Below are 20,124 nucleotides of genomic sequence, written 5' to 3'. Positions count from 1 at the left end.
GTAAACACCATTGTCAGTGACAAGGTTATAATTGCACCAATGGGAGTTTCCTCACCCTGGGCCCCTTATGGTCTTGCTGCCTAGTTACAGGCCAAGGTACCTGGGGAAATCTAATGACAAACAGCTTCTTTAGTGATATTTGCAGGATCCATTGGAAGGTACAACAGAGGGTATTGGCTGCTTTCCAGGCAAGGCGAAGTTTCACAGAAATAAGTCACTGCACTGTATTTACTATGTGCCTGTATCTGCACCCGGCACAACCATGCTCCTTAAATATTATAGACATAATCGTTTGCAGACTTTATTAGTAATGGGATTCTCATAAGTGTATTTGGTAATGTCATCAATTGGCTATGTATTCAACATTAAATGAAAATCTAATGGCACACGATAGCATGACTTTTTGGGATGGTACTATGGGGCCCAGAGGGAGTCGAGGAGTCCCCCACACAGCACAGTATTATAATAGCAGGGGGGACCACAAGCATGAGTTTATGCTTTATTTTAAAAACATTGATGTTGTCTGTTGGTCGTCCTCCAGCGGAAAGCATATCCTATTTAACCTAGTGCCATGGATGAACCAGTTCACATTTATTATCCTACTTATCTGGGCTGGGATTCTGTGGACCTTTCCCAAAAACACCATGGGTTTAAAGTGACCACTCCTACATGATGCATAAAATAGCTGCTGGGCCCCATATTCAGATATTGCCTGGGGCCATAGTTAATATCATTGTGGGACTCACATGAAAGAATATGTGTGCACCCATAATCCATCATGTTTGATGAGGCAGAATAGCTTTAGAATAGAGACCTGATTTGCAGTAGTGTTGACTCTTGAGGAATAAGATCTATCGCCGACATTCAATCTTCAGCTTCTGTGAGCAAAACAGCACCGTACATGTGTCCAGCATCGTAATGTCACAAGAAAACAAAAATTTACTGACTTGTATTAACTGAATCCTGAGCTGAATACAGTACCCCCAACTAGCTGCTCATCCTGACTGCTGAAACTAAGGCAACAACCACTGCAACTTTATTCATCACTTTCTTTCATTTCAGAATTTAAGGCACTGAAAATGCATAAGACAATTAGTGCAATGATACTCACATAAAAGAATAACTTCACCCTAGTTTATATAAACTCATCCAAATGGGCTTATGTTAAACAGGTGTAGAAGCCCCCTCAATGATGAAATAAGACCAGACCAAGCACCTGCGCATCCACAGTAAGGCAGAGGGATGAACCCATTGTATTTAAAGCGGATGCACTCATTGTTATAGCTTTAGTTCTGATTGAAATGACTCCGGCAATCTTCTAAAGGCAATAGGAAGCTATGGATGTTTACTCCCTGGATCCATGGCTCACTTCATCACTGCTGCCCTTGTCCTCTTTCCCCCTCTTGCTCTTCTTACGTTTATGACGCCTGTGATTCTCACGTTCCTCACTATCCATTTTGCTAAATTTCAGGAATAAAGAGGTCACAATGAGTACCCTTATAGATAATGTATATTGTCTTAATCGTCTAATCTCAGACTTTCAAGTATACATTCACTACAGATTGCAAATATAATTGCTATTGACACCAGCATTTGTCTGTCCCTTGCTGTTCTCCAGCACCAAATTTTGGATTAAAAAGCCCTGGTTTCATGACTGCGGGACTTGTCTATGGGTATCTTGCTCGTTGGCATGGAGGCCTCTATAGTGAGCAAATAAAAAAAAAAAAACAGCTTTCCAGCATGCCATTAAAGACTATGTGGTACCTACCGACGGGAAGACTTATGTTTATTCCTTTCTTCTCTGTCTCGCTGGCGGTGATCCCCTCGAGATCTGTCCTCCTGCTCCCGACTGCGCTCCCGACTGTGCTGGTACTTGTGCTGGTACTCCGAGCTCCTGCCCCGGCTATAGAAGGAGTATTGACTTCCCTCACTGCCAATAAGTATGGAAGGCTTGTCAGCTTCTCCTTCTCTATATCTTACTTCCAGCACAGTGTAGATTAAAGGCAGCCCATTGCTGTTAGCAAGATCAATCGGCTGATAACACTGATTTATAACTGATTTATTTACCCAAAAAACTGATAAAAAAGCATATTTGTATAAAAAAAAAGCTTTGAGAAGCTTAAACGCTCAAGCCACTCTGAAAGGGGACTGCCTCAGACCTCTGCAAGCAGTAGCAAATGTCTTGTTCCCTATTTTGGAATTTAAACTGCTGCTGTGGTACCATTTACCCTAGAAACCAAGCAGCAGGCCCGGACTGGCTATCTGTGGAGGGGCTGCTGTAAGATGCCATAGACAGTCACTATTTATTGGGCTGGTGGGGGGGCTGTTTGGGCCTCTGTGTACGTAAAATGCCAGGACCTATTTTGAATCCAAGTACGTGCCTGCAAAGCAGTGGTTTGAATTATGGAAACGATAAAATATAGTTTGACAATCAATCTGCTTCCATGTTCCTGGGTGTCACTGACCTCGACTACCAGACAACATATTAAAATTAAGGTTATAATAAGCTAAATGGAAAAACAAATGATTTAATAACAAAAAAAGACCAATTGCAACTCGCCTCAGTGCTAATGTCTACACCATACTAATATTAATTGTAACATGAATATCCCTTTGCTGTACACAGTTACTGTGTTGACTGTTAAAGCATGACGTCCTTGCAAGCAATTAGTAATAATATTAAGCAGACAGCTGACACTGACTCACTTTCTATAACTGGTATTAGGGGGGTGCTTTCTGTCTCTCCCCAGATCCCATTCATGATCTCTCCTTAACACCCAATCATTTCTTCCCGTGTTGCTGTTTCCTTTGTCCTCGGCTGTCGCCCAAGAGGTGTGATTGGTCGAAGCAGGAGGATAATTCATGATAGCAGGATCTGAAATGGCACCGGGGATGACATTATATAGAACAAATGAACAAATAATCATTTGGCACCAGTTTTATACCTTTTTAGTTTATATTTAAAATAAGCAATGGGAGGAGAAAAGCCACCTACCTGCTGAGTTATACCCATGGCGTATAGGTGGTCTGCTGTTGTATGGAACAGGGGGACTTATGGGGAAAAAAGAAACGTGTTATACATAGCATGTAAAAAGGAAAACTCTAGTACTCTGACATGGCATCATGTTTGAGAAATGCCAAGCTATTCCAAGCTACATCAGCATCACAGATCAAATCTAACCTTTGCTGCCACCTCAGCAGAAACCTATGACAGGATTGGAAAACATAACCCATATGGGGGTAGCTGTCTGACCTAGAATTGTTCCATGGTACACCTCCTATTTGTAGCTTACCCATTTATTGGTGGATGATGTGCAGTTGGAGGGGGCAGCAGTGGTGGTGGCAGTAAGACTAGAAATAAACTCATAAAAACATTATATTAGATAGATGCCAAACTCAGAATCATATGTGCCTTATACAAGAACCTATTCTGATTATTGAGATTATGATTCCTTACAAGCAGCTAGTAGAGAACATCATATGGTAAAAGTATGCTGTTACCTGGCAGATGCATGGGAGGTGGCATTTGGGTAGGAGGAGGGGGCCGCTGAAGAAAGTGAGGAGGAGGAGGAGCAGAAAACAGAGGAGGAGGATTTGGTGTGATGGTAGGAGGCAGCAGGAGGGGTGGAGGAGGGTGCTGATGTTGTGGAATCAGATGTGGTTTGTATTCGTGATCTCCAACAACCTCATGGGTTAAAAAGATAATATATAAATGATAAAGAAACTATGTCTATATATAATACACAATGAATATCCTGTCACGTGACTCACTAAAACTTATATATTATAATAAATAATCTACCCCCCTTTCTAAAAAATAAGGACATTAGAAGTCAGCCCTGAGATGGCCTTTGGCCTCATGCTTTTATATGGCCTTGTATAATATCCTTTGTGTGTATTTTATACACAAAAGAGGTACTTTATTTACTATATAATAGATACAGGCTGTGTGAGTTCCCAAGCTCTGATTCAGAGAGACTTACCTGAATGGCAATTTCTTGTGGTTCATGGGAGTCCCATCTTCTGCCCTCAACAGTGGTGATGCTACAAACCATATCCATTGTTCCTCTCAGTGTCCTGAAGAAAACGCAACATCTTTCATGAATATCCTGTGTTGTAAAACCTATGCAAAATGTTTCAGTCATAGAAAAAAACTCTTCTCAGCTTTGGGAGGCTGACTTGCTGGACAACCAAAAATATATTGATGTTTTTTGAAAGGGCCAACAAGGCTTTGTCAGTAAAACTGCTGTTCTGCCTTCTTCACTATGTTACTTAGATCACATAGGGCAGTCAAATGTGGTTGGCTAAGACTGATGTGGTCCAATCAGATTTGCTGCCCAATAAGGTTGACATTTAAGCAAACACAAACATTGTGTACCCTTACAGGAATGATAGGATGTCAATGTGAACCTTCAGTTATATCTGTCCATGTGTGGGCACCTTCCAACCATGATGCTGAGTATATCTTTGTGTCTGCTTTGTATTAAGCATGGAGGCTTGTAGGGAGTGCATTCCTTTGGAAATGGGGGGTACACCGGGGTCTGTGCGACCCTAAGTAGCTTACATCATTACATGCATTTCTATTACATTCCATCATGTCTTCCATTAATCTATATGCATGCTGCTCCTATACTCTACCCCCATGTTACCTGATGCAACCTTGGATCCCCTTTGAACTCCAGCCCCGGGCCCCATCCCCTTTCAAAAATGATCTTTTTATCATAAGAATAATAGGGCTTCTCAGATTGTTAGTCACACGCTGAAAGCTACCTATAGGAAAATGGCCACTGCTTAGAAATCTCTGAGTTACAAGAGTACAGTAAACCCACTAAACTGGCACTGAAAAGTTACTTGAAAGGTTTTACTGTTTGTACTTATTCTTTTTTATGTAATCCCTTCAGTGAAAGGGAGAAAGCACAGCCCCAGGCTCTGTCCCAAGCTATATTTAGAATGGTATTTCGGCACTTCCTTTATCCTGATATAAACATTCTCATGTACTGACAGAAGAGCGAGTGAATGGAGCAGAGGAAGGAATCATTGTGATGACACGAAGCACCACTAAATAGTAAATGTCACAGCGATGTGAGCTATATCACCTATTTGATGTATTCTCTGGTATGTTTGTTCCTTCACATTCAGTACCACATTTAGGCTCGGGTTCTGCATCGTTACTTGCATTGCCGGTTCCTCCTTGCTGCACCTGTTTAGTAAATATATGATGATTTCCCACTTTTCTCTCCTGCACGGGAGCGGGTGAGGCAAATTTAAGGTTATAAAACATAATATAAAAGCTTGCTATATAGGTTAGGCATTAAGGGCTTTGCTCATATTACACTTATTCTGTTCTCTTTGCTGCATGGGTGATAGCCATGGTCCAGTCCCAGCTGAAGCCGCCTTTGCTTCTCACAATACACTTTCCATGTTGCTTCATTAAACCCGTAATTGAAGTAGTCAGAAAGGTCAGCACCTAAAACAATACAAAGGCAGCTATCAGTGTTACCTGGCAGTACAGCAGCTTTATATGAGGTATTTCCCATTATCTATATAAAAGCAAACCTATGGTCTGTCTGCTCTTAAACTACATAGAGGAATAGTTCTCCAGCAACAGTTGAAGAACTGCAGGTAAGGAAACACTGATAAACCACATATATGTTGCTAAGCCATGGTACCTTACCTGCTATCCCATAGCCACTATTCCTTAAAGGACATATAAACCCTACATTTTCCTACCATGTATAAAGGTTGGGCATATCTCCTTGACCCAAACTACATAATTTGTACTGCATATATCGCCTTCGTTCTCCAATACCATCATATTTTTCTCTTACAAATAGCGGCTTTCACCAGCAGCCATTTTCCCTCTGACACATAAACATGTTTCTTCAGCTAAAGCTAGAGAGTGATGCCATTTCTTCATTGGCTGCTAGACTGGAGGGTGTGTTTGGTAACCTGAGTTGAGAAGAACAGAGCATGCTCAGTATTCAACAGCCAAAGTAAATTCCTGAGGGAGGGGGCGAGTGGGTTATGAAAGGAATACTAAGTCATTAAGGGGATGCTGCAGCCTTACAACCTTTAAATAACTAGAGTGGCAGGTGTTTAAATGTGTCAAAGAGGCTGTTCACTAATTACATTTTTAGTGGGGGGGGGGGGGGCGGGTTACATGTCCCTTAAGGGGACTACTACTGCAACTCCTAAAAGCACCATCTCTCCCTACTATCCCACAGCCACAGTCCCTTCCCAGAGGCTATTATCCCCCCACTGCTACTATAGGCACCATCTCTCCCTACTATACCTGCTATCCACAGCCACAGTCCCTTCCCAGAGGCTATTATCCCACTGCTACTATAGGCACCATCTCTCCCTACTATACCTGCTATCCACAGCCACAGTCCCTTCCCAGAGGCTATTATCCCACTGCTACTATAGGCACCATCTCTCCCTACTATACCTGCTATCCCACAGCCACAGTCCCTTCCCAGAGGCTATTATCCCCCACTGCTACTATAGGCACCATCTCTCCCTACTATACCTGCTATCCCACAGCCACAGTCCCTTCCCAGAGGCTATAATCCCCCCACTGCTACTATAGGCACCATCTCTCCCTACTATACCTGCTATCCCACAGCCACAGTCCCTTCCCAGAGGCTATTATCCCACTGCTACTATAGGCACCATCTCTCCCTACTATACCTGCTTTCCCACAGCCACAGTCCCTTCCCAGAGGCTATTATCCCACTGCTACTATAGGCACCATCTCTCCCAACTATACCTGCTATCCCACAGCCACAGTCCCTTCCTAGAGGCTATTATCCCCACTGCTACTATAGGCACCATCTCTACCTACTATACCTGCTATCCCACAGCCACAGTCCCTTCCCAGAGGCTATTATCCCCCACTGCTACTATAGGCACCATCTCTCCCTACTATACCTGCTATCCCACAGCCACAGTCCCTTCCCAGAGGCTATTATCCCACTGCTACTATAGACACCATCTCTCCCTACTATACCTGCTATCCCACAGCTACAGTCCCTTCCCAGAGACTATTATCCCCACTGCTACTATAGGCACCATCTCTCCCTACTATACCTGCTATCCCACAGCTACAGTCCCTTCCCAGAGACTATTATCCCCACTGCTACTATAGGCACCATTTCTCCCTACTATACCTGCTATCCCACAGCCACAGTCCCTTCCCATAAGTAAGACTATGAGAAAAAATATAAAAGGGTGGTCTGATATACAGTATGCAGATACACAGTACTGGAGAACATCCAGGATAAACATTTTGCCTGTAGCCATTCTCTCTTTGTCATTCCAATTATACCTGGTTTTCTCCATGGCTTTTCTTCAAAAGAGTCCAAATCCACCTCCAACACTGGTAACCCATTTATACATCCAGGAGAAGTCAAATCTATCCCTCTCTGCTTACCTACTGGGAAAAATATTACAGAGCAAACAAATGTGCAAGCACTTTTTTAATCATATGTCTGGTATGCACACTGGATGGCCCCATACAGGGGCAGATAAGCTACCAAATTGGTCTGAAGGGCCTGAATCAGAAGATCAAATCTGCACCTGTATGGCCTTAAAACTCCTATATACAGCATGTTCGTGGGTCAGAATGTATCAGCCAACTACATGGATTACAGCTATTGGTTCCACTTCCTCTTTAATTTCCTTGCAAAAATACATGCAGAGGAACAATTCTATGATATGGCTCATCAGTATAAGGAGATTTTAAAAAGCAGCTAAAGTGCCCTACTGATCTATTGTTCAATTTAGGATTTCAATTAACCCATGTATGCCAAAGAAACTATGGGAAGGTGTAGAGTCCCCATTCTACTTAGGTGGCGTTTTGGCTAAGAAATCCAGCGACCATATTAAAATAACAACAAGCTTCTGGGAAACAGAGGTCACCAGGCAAATCATAGAGACAAATCATAAATAGAAGGAGCCTTTACCTGAAGACCCATAGCCTCTACTGGTTCTGGGGTTCCCTTCAGATGTCCTACAAATAAGAAAAAATGTGTTTTCTGTCAGAATGTGTGTGTTTTGAAATATCAGCTACAGTGGTCTGTCTTTATGTGACCAAGACAAGCTGTCAACCATTGAAGCTCTACTGAACCCTTTTTTTTAAAATCTCTGAATTTAAATCTATCTCAATCAAAATGTCCCATAATTTACTCTAGGGATCAATTCTACACATCTTGCCCAGGTGGGTTTTTGTCTTGTTCTTTTGGGAGTGTTGATGGACTGCAATCCTCACATCCTACTACATTATAATATATAGATATACTGTATGTGTGACCGACGCACAGCAAACAACCTAAAGGGGTTACAGAATAGAAATGTTTACAGGACCCTCACAAGAACTTTCAGTGTAAGATTCAGTGTTCAATTGACACAACAGGTTTTGGAGAAGTGTTCATTACAGATTATGGCATAGCTTTGGATAGTCAACATGTCAAATCAGCAGAGTTTGGATATATGTCAAAGGGTAAACAAAGCCTACTAAGGGATGGGAAATGGACATGTAGCAAGGAACCCCTGACACCAACCTTGTGGTTCTGACTAGGTCGCTTAAGGGCATATACCCCTTTGTTATATGACCTCCCCAGGGCTGCACCCCCAGCCATAATAAACTCTCCTCTGATTATCACAAACTTACCCATGTATAATGACAAATGTCTTCATGATAATAGGATGATGGAGAGCAGCAACCATACCATATTTACCAACTGTTGGATTAGTATGCATAAAATGTACTTAAAGGAACAGTAACACCAAAAAATGAAAGAGCTTTAAAGTAATAAAAATATAATGCACTGTTGCCCTGCACTGTTAAAACTGGTGTGTTTGCTACAGTAACACTACTATAATTTATATAATAAGCTGCTGTGTAGTCATGGGGGCAGCCATTCAAGCTGGAAAAAGGAGAAAAGGCACAGGTTACATAGCAGATAACAGATAAGCTCTGTAGAATACAATAGTGTTTTATCTGTTATCTGCTATGTGCCTGTGCCTTTTCTCCTTTGAATGGCTGCTTCCATGGCTACATAGCAACTTATTTATATAAATTATAGTTGACTTTCTGAAATAAACACACAACTTTTACCAGTGCAGGGCAGCAGCACATTATATTTTAGTTACTTTTATACACTTTCATTTTTTGGTGTTACTGTTCCTTTAAATCTACAGTTCTGCAACTTTGTTGCCATTGATCTCCTAGCAGATCTCTTCTCAGGCACTTTTGGTTATTAATCTAGTCACAGTCTCATTGGTGGAAGGCCAGATGAGCTATTTGCCTTTAATTTCTAATGAATTTATCCATCGCCTATTATGTCGTGCATACCCTGCTAAGAAATCTTTGGAAAGATCCTTGGAGCTCACAGTCTTCGCCTAAGCTTCCCATACATGCACTGATATGATCAGCCACTTTAGTTCATTTGAGCCTTATCACGAGTTATCGCTGTAGTTACAAGTCACGCGACATTTCGGAGATTTCAGAGGGATTAGTCGCCCACAGCATCAGAGATTTATCACAGGCGACTAGTCTCTTTGTGGGCCATTTGGGCTACTAGTATTTAAACATTGGTTTAGTTTTAAACATACAATTTGACGTCTATGGCACATCTTTCAGTCAAACAGCTTCCAGTCAATCTACTGAGGTTTAAAGAAATTTGCTACAGAAAACTAGTACATTTTGTCTCCAAAATATACTGGTCCTTAGCTAATCTATAAAACTGGTGTGTTCTGGCATACTCTGCCCTGTGCTTCTGATAAATAGAAGGAGCTGATTAGATTACATGCAGTATGGAAGCCCAGTTCTAATGTCTCCAATAGTGACCTTCACATCATCGTCATCACTGTCTTTGTCACTGTCCTCCTCAGTATCGCTGCAGCTATGAGTGACCTGCAAAAAAAATGCAGATCAAATGGCCATGCTTAAATAGAAAATACCCCCCCATTTTGAGCTCATTTATTTGGGTGGGCTTATGGAGAAAACTCTATGCAAACTGCTAAAAATAACTTATATATATATAATATAACTATATATATATATTTGCAGTAGGACAGTCATTAATATTTAGATGCTTTTTTAGTAGACTAAAGGTCCCCATACACGGGCCGATTGTAGCTGCCGATATCGGTCCCTTGGACCGATTCAGCAGCTTATCGGCCCGTGTAGGGGCAGAACCGAGGGGCCTGGCCTGAAATTGGCGACATCGCCAAGCGAGCGGATCTGCCCGTGTATGGGCAGCTTTAGTATGGTGATCCAAATTATGGAAATATTCCTTATGCTGAAAACCCCTGGTCCCAAGCATTCTGGATAACCTGTATATCTATATATATTTTCATTAATTATTATGCAGACATATCTAATTTCCAGGACTGAAAGAAACCCATTATAGTCCATGGGACCATTCGCCCATCTTACTTAGGTTTACAGTGTAATATTTACCTTACCTTGTTCCACTGTGAAGTGATGGATTCTGACACTTGAAGTCCCTCTGCTTTCCATACTGGGTGGGGCTCAGATTCTGTGGAAAGCAGGGGGACTTCAAGTTCCAGAACCAGTCACTTTACAATGGAAAAAAGGTGAAGGAGGTGTAGAATTTTACTTTCAATCTGTGGAATCAAGTATGTCTGAATTAAAAAAAAGTACAATACATATATTTCTGAAAAATCAGAAAGTGTTTATGCACCTTTTTTTTATATAATCCCAACTAAATGAGCTCAAGTCATAAAAATGGGGGGTGGCATATATTCTCTTAAAACCATATACAGTATATAATAGTACATTATGGTATTTAACATTCTACTTATTTATACGAGTGAGAATATAAATAGACATATGTCTGTGGCTATATAAGCAGCGCCGGATTCGTCCTTTCGGCGCCCCTAGGCCACCCCCGTTGGTCGCCCCTAAGCCCCCCCCCCCCCCGTGTGCGCATGCGCGAATGCGGAACCACCGCCCCCATGTGCGCATGCGCGAACGCGGAACCACCGCCCCGTGTGCGCATGCGCAAACTCTGAACCACCACCCCCTGGTTGCGAGCGCGCATGCGCAAGCATTTAAAGTCCGATACGGAGCAGTGGGGAGAGGTCCCCGTTGCTCCGTAAGGGAGGCAAACTTACACATTTTATTGCGGCGGGGCGGCATGCCGCCCCTAAATTTTTGCCGCCCTAGGCCCGGGCCTTTGTGGCCTCGCCACAAATCCGGGCCTGTATATAAGTTGCCATATGGCAGCATGGTACAGGAGAGATGGAGAAGAGTCAGGATGACTACAGATATGCTATGGAGAGCAGCATGGGATTATATGCATAAAAAGACACCTTCTTGCTTCTCCATAGCAGAAAGAAAGGTTATATCTCTAAGAGATGTCTCAGCATTTTACTGAACCCCCCACCTTCAAGGAAAAGGAACAAGGTCATTTTAATGTGGAATTATTATTTCTGATTCTTACCGGCTGCATAGCCTCTGTGGCGCCCTGCCTCTCAGCACCGGTGTCCTGCTGTGCACCCAAAGTTGTGGCATTTCTAAGACAATAACAGCTAAAGTGTCATATTAAGCATTTCGATAAGAACATTTTAGATGTTTCATATTAATTGGCCCCTAAAGCAATTTTCACCCCAACAACTTCCCAACAGGGATGAAAGGCATACGGTTTCAACATAAATAGTCTATACCATGATACCCCTAAGAGCAGATTTCCTGGGCATGGCATTTGTTTCATATAAACATGCAAGATTTATGGTGCCAAACTTTAGGCCAAGCACACATTTAACTGTAAGGAAATTGGGCTGCTCCCCACAGGCAGCAATGTGGCTCCTTTTGCATTTCACTATACCCACAGGGTAACTGGACATGAGTTGGACCTAGAGGTTTAGGTGGCTATACTGTAGAATTATTATTCTAAGAAAGTCAGGTCTTGTGGATGACATGCCAATTACTGATGTAATTATTTCAATGTCAAGCTTTCAATACTTTGCAAAGAAACTCACCATCTTGGATTTTGTAAGAAGTGTCAGTGACACTCGCATGCTCAGTGTGCTCTGGGCAGCTGTTTAGTTTAGCTTAGGGGTTGTTGTAAAAGGGTTGTTAGCTGCATGTGTCTGCACCCAGGCACATTCAATGCTTGCGGGTGCTGGAACAACAAGAAGATTTTTTAAACATAGGGGCGGACTGTCAGCCTGCGTTTATCCACAGGCTAACAGTCGGCTCCATGTGACCTTACCCTAAGATTTACTGCCTCATCCCAATCAAAATAAAACTAAATGAGCTCACATGCACACTGCACGGATTTCTATATAGAATAACTGATCTTCAGGCACCCTGCAGCATGTGTACTTTATAAGTAGCTTCAGTTTTAATGTCGACAGCCCAACCTGTTCCAGTTGGAAAGAAAGGAAAGAAAAATCCCTACCCTGTAGCTGGTCCATTCTCCTCATCACGAGCCAGAGAACCTAAAAGGAGAATCCTCTGTTTATTTTAGCGAACCCGACAATTCGAGACTTTTCTGCTCTGTCCTAGAGACTTGATATGCACATGAATTGCTAAGATATCCCCCATATGTAATAAAAGGCACTAGGTTTGCCCAGTAGCAGTATCCCATAACATCAATTGTTGATTTTTAAACAGGTGCCCATTAAATTCTACCTGCTGACTCGTAGCTATGGGTTACTGCTCCTGGGCAATCTTAGTGCCATTTATTACATAACCCCCTAGAAACATAATATAGGGCAATGCAGGCCCGGACAGAGTTTCAAAATAGGCCCTGGCATTTTAAATGCCAAACAACTCCCCACAGGCCCAATAAATAGTGAGTGCCTATGGCATCTTACAGTAGCCCCTCTGGCATTTAATAGAATCCACAGATTGCAAGTCTGGCCATGGGGCATGGTTCGGCATCATTGCAGGATTTACAGCACATTATCAGCAGGGATAAGGAAGCTTAGCAAGGCAAAGGAAACAACACCTGGGCAGTTTTTGAAGTATGGAAAATATCTTAGATATAACTGCCAACTTTCCCATTAATTGTGCTAATCAAATGTTATTACATCAATTTCAACCCAACTGCCTAAAAAAGCTCATGCCCAAGCATGTCCGGCCCAAACAAGTCATGTAAAATCTGTTCTTTCATGAGATGATGCACCTGTATAACAGAGATTCCATTATTGCACTATAGCAGTGATCACCAACCAGTGGCTTGTGAGCAACATATTGCTCATCACTCCCTTTAATGTTGCTCCCGTGGCCTCCAAAGTAAGCAAGTTTTGGAAGCACAGTGATACAATTTTACTCCAAGCAGAGCCTCCTGCACCCTAGCAGTCCACATGGTGCTACGCAATAGCCAATCACAATGCATATTTGGCATCCCCGAAGAACTTTTTCATGCTTGTGTGGCTCACTAACACTTTTTTTTACATCTGGGTGTGGCTCACAAATAAAATAGGATCTCTGTGCTATAGTAAAGAGACAGAGATTAACTACTTGCATAACATAGGTTATACTAAAGGGATTATACTTACAGCTGAAGCATGCACTAAAGCAGGGGAATTCAACCTTTTTACCCCATGAACAATATTTAAAAATAAAAAAAGTTAGGGAGTAACACAAGCATGAAAAAAGTTCCTGGGGCAACCAAAAACAGCTGTAATGGGTTATTTTGTAGCCTCTATGGATAGGCAGACTACAGGAGGGTCTGTTTGGTGGTACCCATGGTCTTTATGGCCCCAAAACTTGCCTCCGGGTTAGAAATTCAAGAATTGAGACCTGCTTTGAGGCCACTGGGAGTAACATCAAAGGGGATGGTGAGCAACATGTTGCCCCTGAAGAAGAAGAATGTGCCTAGGGCAGAACCGGTTGCAACTGGGGTCTGAAGCACTAGAGCCTTAGAGGCATGTGGGTCAACTACCTTGGGCACCTCTACCTTCTGGCCCAGCTCTGGTTATTAATACCACAGATCAGAGTGCTGTGGATTCCTTCATAATAATGGTAATAACTAATTTCAGTTAAATTAAGTTGCCTTGGATCAGAAATAATTAGAATGTGGGTCCAGGACTTCCCACTGTGCTTCATATTGTGGACAATGCTGGGAAGTGACCCACGCCAATCCAAAGCATTTTAGAGGACAATTAAGTTTGTGGCCAATGATGTAACTACAGTGTAAAGGTGGTGTATCAGCTCCATGCAGACCAAGTAAAACCTACAAATTTCCTCTGCCCTGGTGCCTTCATGGTGAGAAGCTCTGACCCTTTTGCTCACAGACAGTTGCCTGCAGGCTACAGGGCTCTGCCCAAGATGGTACATGAAATGCATAATAAGATGTGGGAAAGAGGGAGCGGTGGGAAGTAGAGATGCTGACATGGTGGGTTGACCCAGGGGCCCATCAGAAAACCTTGGACCAGGGATCCCCAACCTTTTATACCCATGAGCCACATTCAAATGGAAAGAGTGTTGGGGAGCAACACAAGCATGAAAAAACAGTTAATGGGGGAAACATTTAAAGTCCCATACTGAGCAGTGGGGAGAGGTCCCCATTGCTCCGTATGGGAGCCAAATTTAAAAATTTTGTTGCGGCAGGGCGGTATCCTTGTGGGCCAGTCCGACACTGGCTGCATCAAGCTGTACCAGCTGAGGGCCCACCATCTTTATACAGGTGCTGCATCTTTACATGTATATGTGCTTTATAAGCCACACAGATACTAGTGAGTATTGGTAAGGCCACCTAACTTCTAGTTCTCATACACATATTCTATGGGTTGAACATAATGCAGAAAGCAACCTAAAGAAGGAGCAGCAGTTTGTATAATGCATGTTCTTATGATACTTTCCCTATAAATATAACCCACAATGTTGTCAATATTAACAGTAATAATAATCAGTGACAACAATGCTCCAAATGTGGATTTCTGCTTATGTTTGCTACTGTGACTATAGAGAAGACCCTTGTATATAAAGTTACACAAGCAGATAAACACATGCACATACACTGGCTTGCAGTCACATTAAGTGTATGTGCCCAGCCCACCCTGTGCATCAGCTGCCCGGAGAGGCACCCACCGACCTACCTCCATACAGCCAGAGCTCCTCCTCCTCCTCCAGCCCCGGGCCGGCCATGACAGGATGTGTGTGAGCAGCTGGCACTGCCCCACAGAATGGGCACACGGGCTGTGGCTACGGAACGCCTGAATGGCAAGCTCCGGGTAGCGAGTTCGACAGCATGATAAGTCGCACGCACCTGGGACGCAGCAGCAGGGGAGATGTGCGGCAGGTGTAACCATCTCTAGGGGCCCGGGGAGTTGTCTTTGGGTCCTAGCGCCGCTTCTCGTTGCTTGGGAAATGCACTTTGGGCAAATGGACTCATAGTGGCAGAGTAAATACCCTGCCAATATAATAACCAGCTGTACTGGTTTTATGCAGCATTACCCGCATATAAGTGTTGGTAAATTGCTGTTGTATGGGCAGATACATCCTTTTTAGCAATTCAGATAAGAGGTGACTGAAATTAGCTGTTAGTACAAAGCTGGTGGAGGGACTGATCTATACAAACAAAAATGCTTCTTTCTATGGGTTACGTTTGTGTGGGATCACTTCATCCCAACATGTACCCTTTTTTATTTTTTTTTTGAATGTGCTAAACATAGTTTTTTGGGGGACATTGGTTTTTAAACAGCAGTGGAGTTATTAGTTGAATGTTTACTCTATTATTTCTGCAGAGACTTCAGCTGGCCATACACATAGCAATAATGATCTTTGGAGCTACCATTGGTTGCAGGAAAGTTCGTTCCCACAGTCCATTGACGTTCAGGGCTGAATCGTCAAGATATAGAGATAGCGGTAGAACAATATGAATTCTACCCCCACCTGCCAATTCAGCCCTGAACGTAGATTTTGGCTGTGCATCTTCAACGGTGCCCAATCAAAATCTTTTAACCTGCCCAATTGACAAGAGGACAGATATCCGCAGCCTTTGCAATATCATTAGTCTCGGCGAGCCACTATACATGCACCGAATATTATACAAAACGAGGTTTCATACTATATCAGTGTGTGTGTAAAGGTGGCCATACATGGGCAGATTGCTGTCTAAGGGACCAATATCGGCAGCTAGAATAGGCCCGTGTATGGCCACCTTTAGTCGGATCATGGACCGCATTGGCTAGTTGAGGCAGCCCCCAAACTGACGGACGTCTATATCCGTCCTTCCAATTCGATATTGGCAGCTAGAATCGACCCTTGTATGGCCACCTTTAGGCTGTAGCTGGCAATCTGATGGGTCTAAATGACTTTCTCACCACATCCTAGATTGATCTATGGAATAAATAGTGACTGACTGATCTCTGATACTGTTCCCACCTTATGGCACTGGTGACCATATTGGTCCATGTAGCATGTATGTATATCTTATAAAGCGCTACTTATGTACGCAGCTCTGTACAGTAGAATACATTAATACAAACGGGGTTATTAAGATAATAGATAAATACAAAGTATTACAATAAAGACAAATAAAAGATACAGATTGCGATGAGTCAAAAACACAAGAGGATGGAGGTCCCTGCCCCGTAGAACTTACAATCTAATAATGCATGATATAAAGTGTAACCAGCCTGCTGCTTTGTGAGTTAGATTTAATTATTCTCCCCTGGGCAGTCAATTTACTTCTTTTTGCTGATAGTGCTCTATGAGGAATGGATGATTTTTCATACCAGCACAGGGACACTATAGGACTCTACTCCAATTCAAATGTGAAGGATGCTCTTCAGGAAAAAAGCAGTATACTTTACCCTCTAAAATCATTTTTAAAAATGTGAATTAATTTTATGGAAATAGTCAATGGGGTATGGTCTTCTTAGAGTTTTTGGATAACAGATCCCATACCCGTACATACATACATATAGATGTCAGTATTAAGCTTGAACTATATTTGTCATCATCCTTTTAAGTGATGACTTTATAGAAACACTACCGGTACTGCCAGTGGTGTAATGGAATCCCTGGCCCTCCCCAAGCCCCCCATTTATTCATGTTGGACTTCTGAATAAATACCAATAAAATTACATACATTGAGGCATAAGTGGGGTATATGTTTTTCAATATTTATTTCAAAGCAAAACAGTAAACTAGCTCTGTAAGCGGAGAAGAGGGTCAACAATACGAGTAGCACCCCACGCTCATTGCACATTGGCAAACTGGCAGCAGACCCGGTCCCGGACGAGATGTAAGGGCAAATTAGTATTGCTAGTGGGAGCCTAGGCCAGGGCACTGGAGGGTCTGGATGCAGGTGGCCTAATTTGCACACAAAGGAGAGAGGTGCTAGTCTAGAGGGACCCATGGCACCCGTCTCGAGTATAAACCGAGGGTGACTTTTTCAGCACATTTTGGGTGCTGAAAAACTAGGCTTAAACTAGAGTATATACAGTACTTACTTTTGCTGCGATTGGGGGAGGGCAGCCGGGGATAGGGTCTGGGTTGGTGGGGCCCATTGGGGTTTTTTCCCGGTGTCCCGCTGGCCCAGTCTGACACTGAGAACTTTCTAGGGTCAGTATCACATTGTAACTAGGAGTTGCTTTGTAGAAATCCCTAACCCTAAAGCACATATATCAAGAGAAGTTTTGGTGTCACTGATGATACAAGGGTCCCTGGATTTCAAAAATAAATGAAAGTACATCACATGTGATTGTCTTGCTCTCTGACCTCCTCTTTATTTCAGTTGTATTTATTACTGGAAAATACAGACTGGTAACATGTACAGTGTTCAAGTTTTGCATGTAGAGAATATACTTTCAAAAACATTTAATATAAAAAAAACATAAGGGTTAACCATTTACACATATAATACAAAGTGCAAATTTGACCTCTCTTTCCCTCATATCCCGCCAGGTTATGGCTTTACCAGAGAACAGCATGTTGGATAATAAGGTAATGTTGCAAAGCAATACAAAAGCTGCTCCTTCCTCTGTAACTGAGCTATATCATTGAAACAATCATAATGACAGGTGACATGGTTCATTTGAAATTGGTTTGGTCACAGATTTCAAATTTGCAGCCTGTCAGGTTGTAAAGAAGCAAAACTCCCAGCATGCTCTGCAGACACAAGTTGGCTACTGAACCCGAAACAGAGAAGCAGCAGGTCTGACATCCCTGGTACATGTCATTATTGGCAAAAGAACAAACTATATTACATTCTGTAAACAAAGGCAAAACGGAAATTTCTGGAAAAAAGGAAATATTTACAATTTGTTTTTGGTTAAACAAAAATTTTTTTTTTTTTAAATCTTTTTTTGCAGAGACCATCTAGATAAATGCAAGCATGCTTTATACCGAGGTCTCTCCGTGGAATTAAGTAATAACATATACATGTTTGGTAACTAACACATATTAAAGATGTAGTCAATAGTATATTTTACCCTGCATGTTTTTATTGGGCTGCCACCGGCAGTGTAGCATTTCTTTACTGCACTGCAGTAGTGTGTTTGAGATGAGAATACACACAAAAAGTTAACTATAGCTAAAATACATGTTTTAACATTGAAAAAACTATTTAAAACTCTGAAAGATATTAAGATTAATATATTCAAAATGATACATGCCATGTTCAGCAGCCAAGGAACTTTATTTGCTTTATATTCTATTCTATTAATACGTTGGTGCTCCTAACAGCAAGGCATGCTTTGCCTACACAATTAAACCATGGAACACATTAGAATAATAATATGTTCATAGGTGGAGCACACAGAGATAAGATATTTAAATAAGCGGTTTGGGTCTTTGGCAAAATGAACCTGTAAGAGCAATGGCACAGAGGGCATTTTAACTGCCACTATGAAAAGAGTCACTAAAATGTATCCACTATGGACCATGGGTCACTTCCCTTTAACTGAAAGTTCAGAGAATAGCTCTGCAGACATGATTAATAGTTGAGTATGTGCGGAAGGTACCTGCAATATGTTCCACTACTGTCAGTGGGAAGTAATTTTATCAACTACTGGAGGCCATTATAATAACCTCTATGTGCCATTGCCCAAGGGCTGCAAGGATTACGTGTTACCTAAACTTGTATTAAATGCAGATCAAGAAAATTTAAAGTAGAATCCATGATCAATTTATACAAAAAAGCAAAAATGTATTAAACAAAACAGCTAATCTTAAAGGGGAACGCCAGCATCTAAACCAAAATTTGTTAAAGAGCCATCCACAACACAGAAACCCCTATCACATAGTAGTCAACCAGATCAGCTAAGCAAGGGGCCAGGCTTAGGGAACTGTTCCAAACCATTTTATTACTTTAAAAATCATGAAAAGGATCTATGTTCTTTAATTGATGAATATTGCAAAGTTGCTTGAAATTATGTTTACTTTTCAAAAAGCTTAAGTTGTGTTTGGGTGGCGTTCCCCTTTACAGTGGATTAACGTGGTTTACTCTAGCCAACACTTCAGCAGGAAAAAGCAGGCAATCGTAAAACATGTTGGTAAACCAATGTATTTATGTGCCACCTTTAAATAGATTATTTGAAAGTAAAATTTGTGCATTAAACTGTTTGACCTTCAACACTCCAGAGACTTCATTTACTGTAATATAACTTATCTGCCCAGCATTCTCCCTCATGCTTAGTACTGGCCTGGCAGAAGCTGCAGACAGTCTATACTACAACCTTATTTCCAAAAAAGTTGGGACACCATGTAAAATGTACATCAAAACAGAATGCAATAATTTGCAAATCATTTAAACCCTATATTTAATTGCAAATTGTACAAAAAAAAAATATATCAAATGTTTTTGATAATAAAATAAGAAATTGTATTGTTTACTGAAAAACATATGCTCAATTTGAATTTTATGCCAGCAATGTTTTTCAAAAAAGTTGGGACAGGGGCAACAAAAGACTGAAAAAGAGTAATGCTGGGTCTCAGAAATAAAGCTGGGGAGGGGCACACACACCACTGCGCAGGCAAATATTGACACTATTTAAGAATATAGTTCCTCAATGTAAAATTTCAAGGAATTAGGAAATATCATTATGTAAAATACATATCAAAGATTCAGGGAATGCAGAGGAATCTCTAGGTACGGGGAACAAGGTGAAAGCCAATACTGGATGGCCATGATCTTC

The 20,124-nt window shown here is 41.9% G+C and overlaps 1 protein-coding gene across 2 annotated transcripts; it reads right to left on the bottom strand.

Moving 5' to 3' along the window:
• Positions 1–1,020: 1,020 nt before the first annotated feature.
• On the bottom strand, positions 1,021–15,360 carry LOC105948070 (pre-mRNA 3'-end-processing factor FIP1). 2 transcript variants are annotated; one of them, XM_031890698.1, is made up of 15 exons: positions 15,079–15,360; positions 12,432–12,471; positions 11,472–11,544; positions 9,810–9,916; positions 7,965–8,011; positions 7,328–7,435; positions 5,334–5,467; positions 5,097–5,200; positions 3,984–4,077; positions 3,502–3,685; positions 3,294–3,351; positions 2,996–3,051; positions 2,707–2,875; positions 1,769–1,930; positions 1,021–1,460 (listed from the first exon to the last, which is right to left on the bottom strand). In XM_031890698.1, the coding sequence occupies exons 1-15, from the start codon at positions 15,125–15,127 to the stop codon at positions 1,346–1,348; spliced, it is 1,500 nt and encodes a 499-aa protein (XP_031746558.1). In that variant the 5' UTR covers positions 15,128–15,360; the 3' UTR covers positions 1,021–1,345. The 2 variants fall into 2 exon arrangements, with proteins under 2 accessions (XP_031746558.1, XP_031746559.1); XM_031890699.1 differs by having other exon boundaries at positions 7,328–7,432.
• Positions 15,361–20,124: the final 4,764 nt, after the last annotated feature.

The sequence above is a fragment of the Xenopus tropicalis genome, chromosome 8 (genome assembly GCF_000004195.4).
Source record: "Xenopus tropicalis strain Nigerian chromosome 8, UCB_Xtro_10.0, whole genome shotgun sequence".
In the NCBI taxonomy this organism is placed as follows: Eukaryota; Metazoa; Chordata; class Amphibia; order Anura; family Pipidae; genus Xenopus; species Xenopus tropicalis.
Note: the sequence above shows the minus strand (reverse complement) of the source record. Positions and strands in the feature narration are given on the sequence as shown.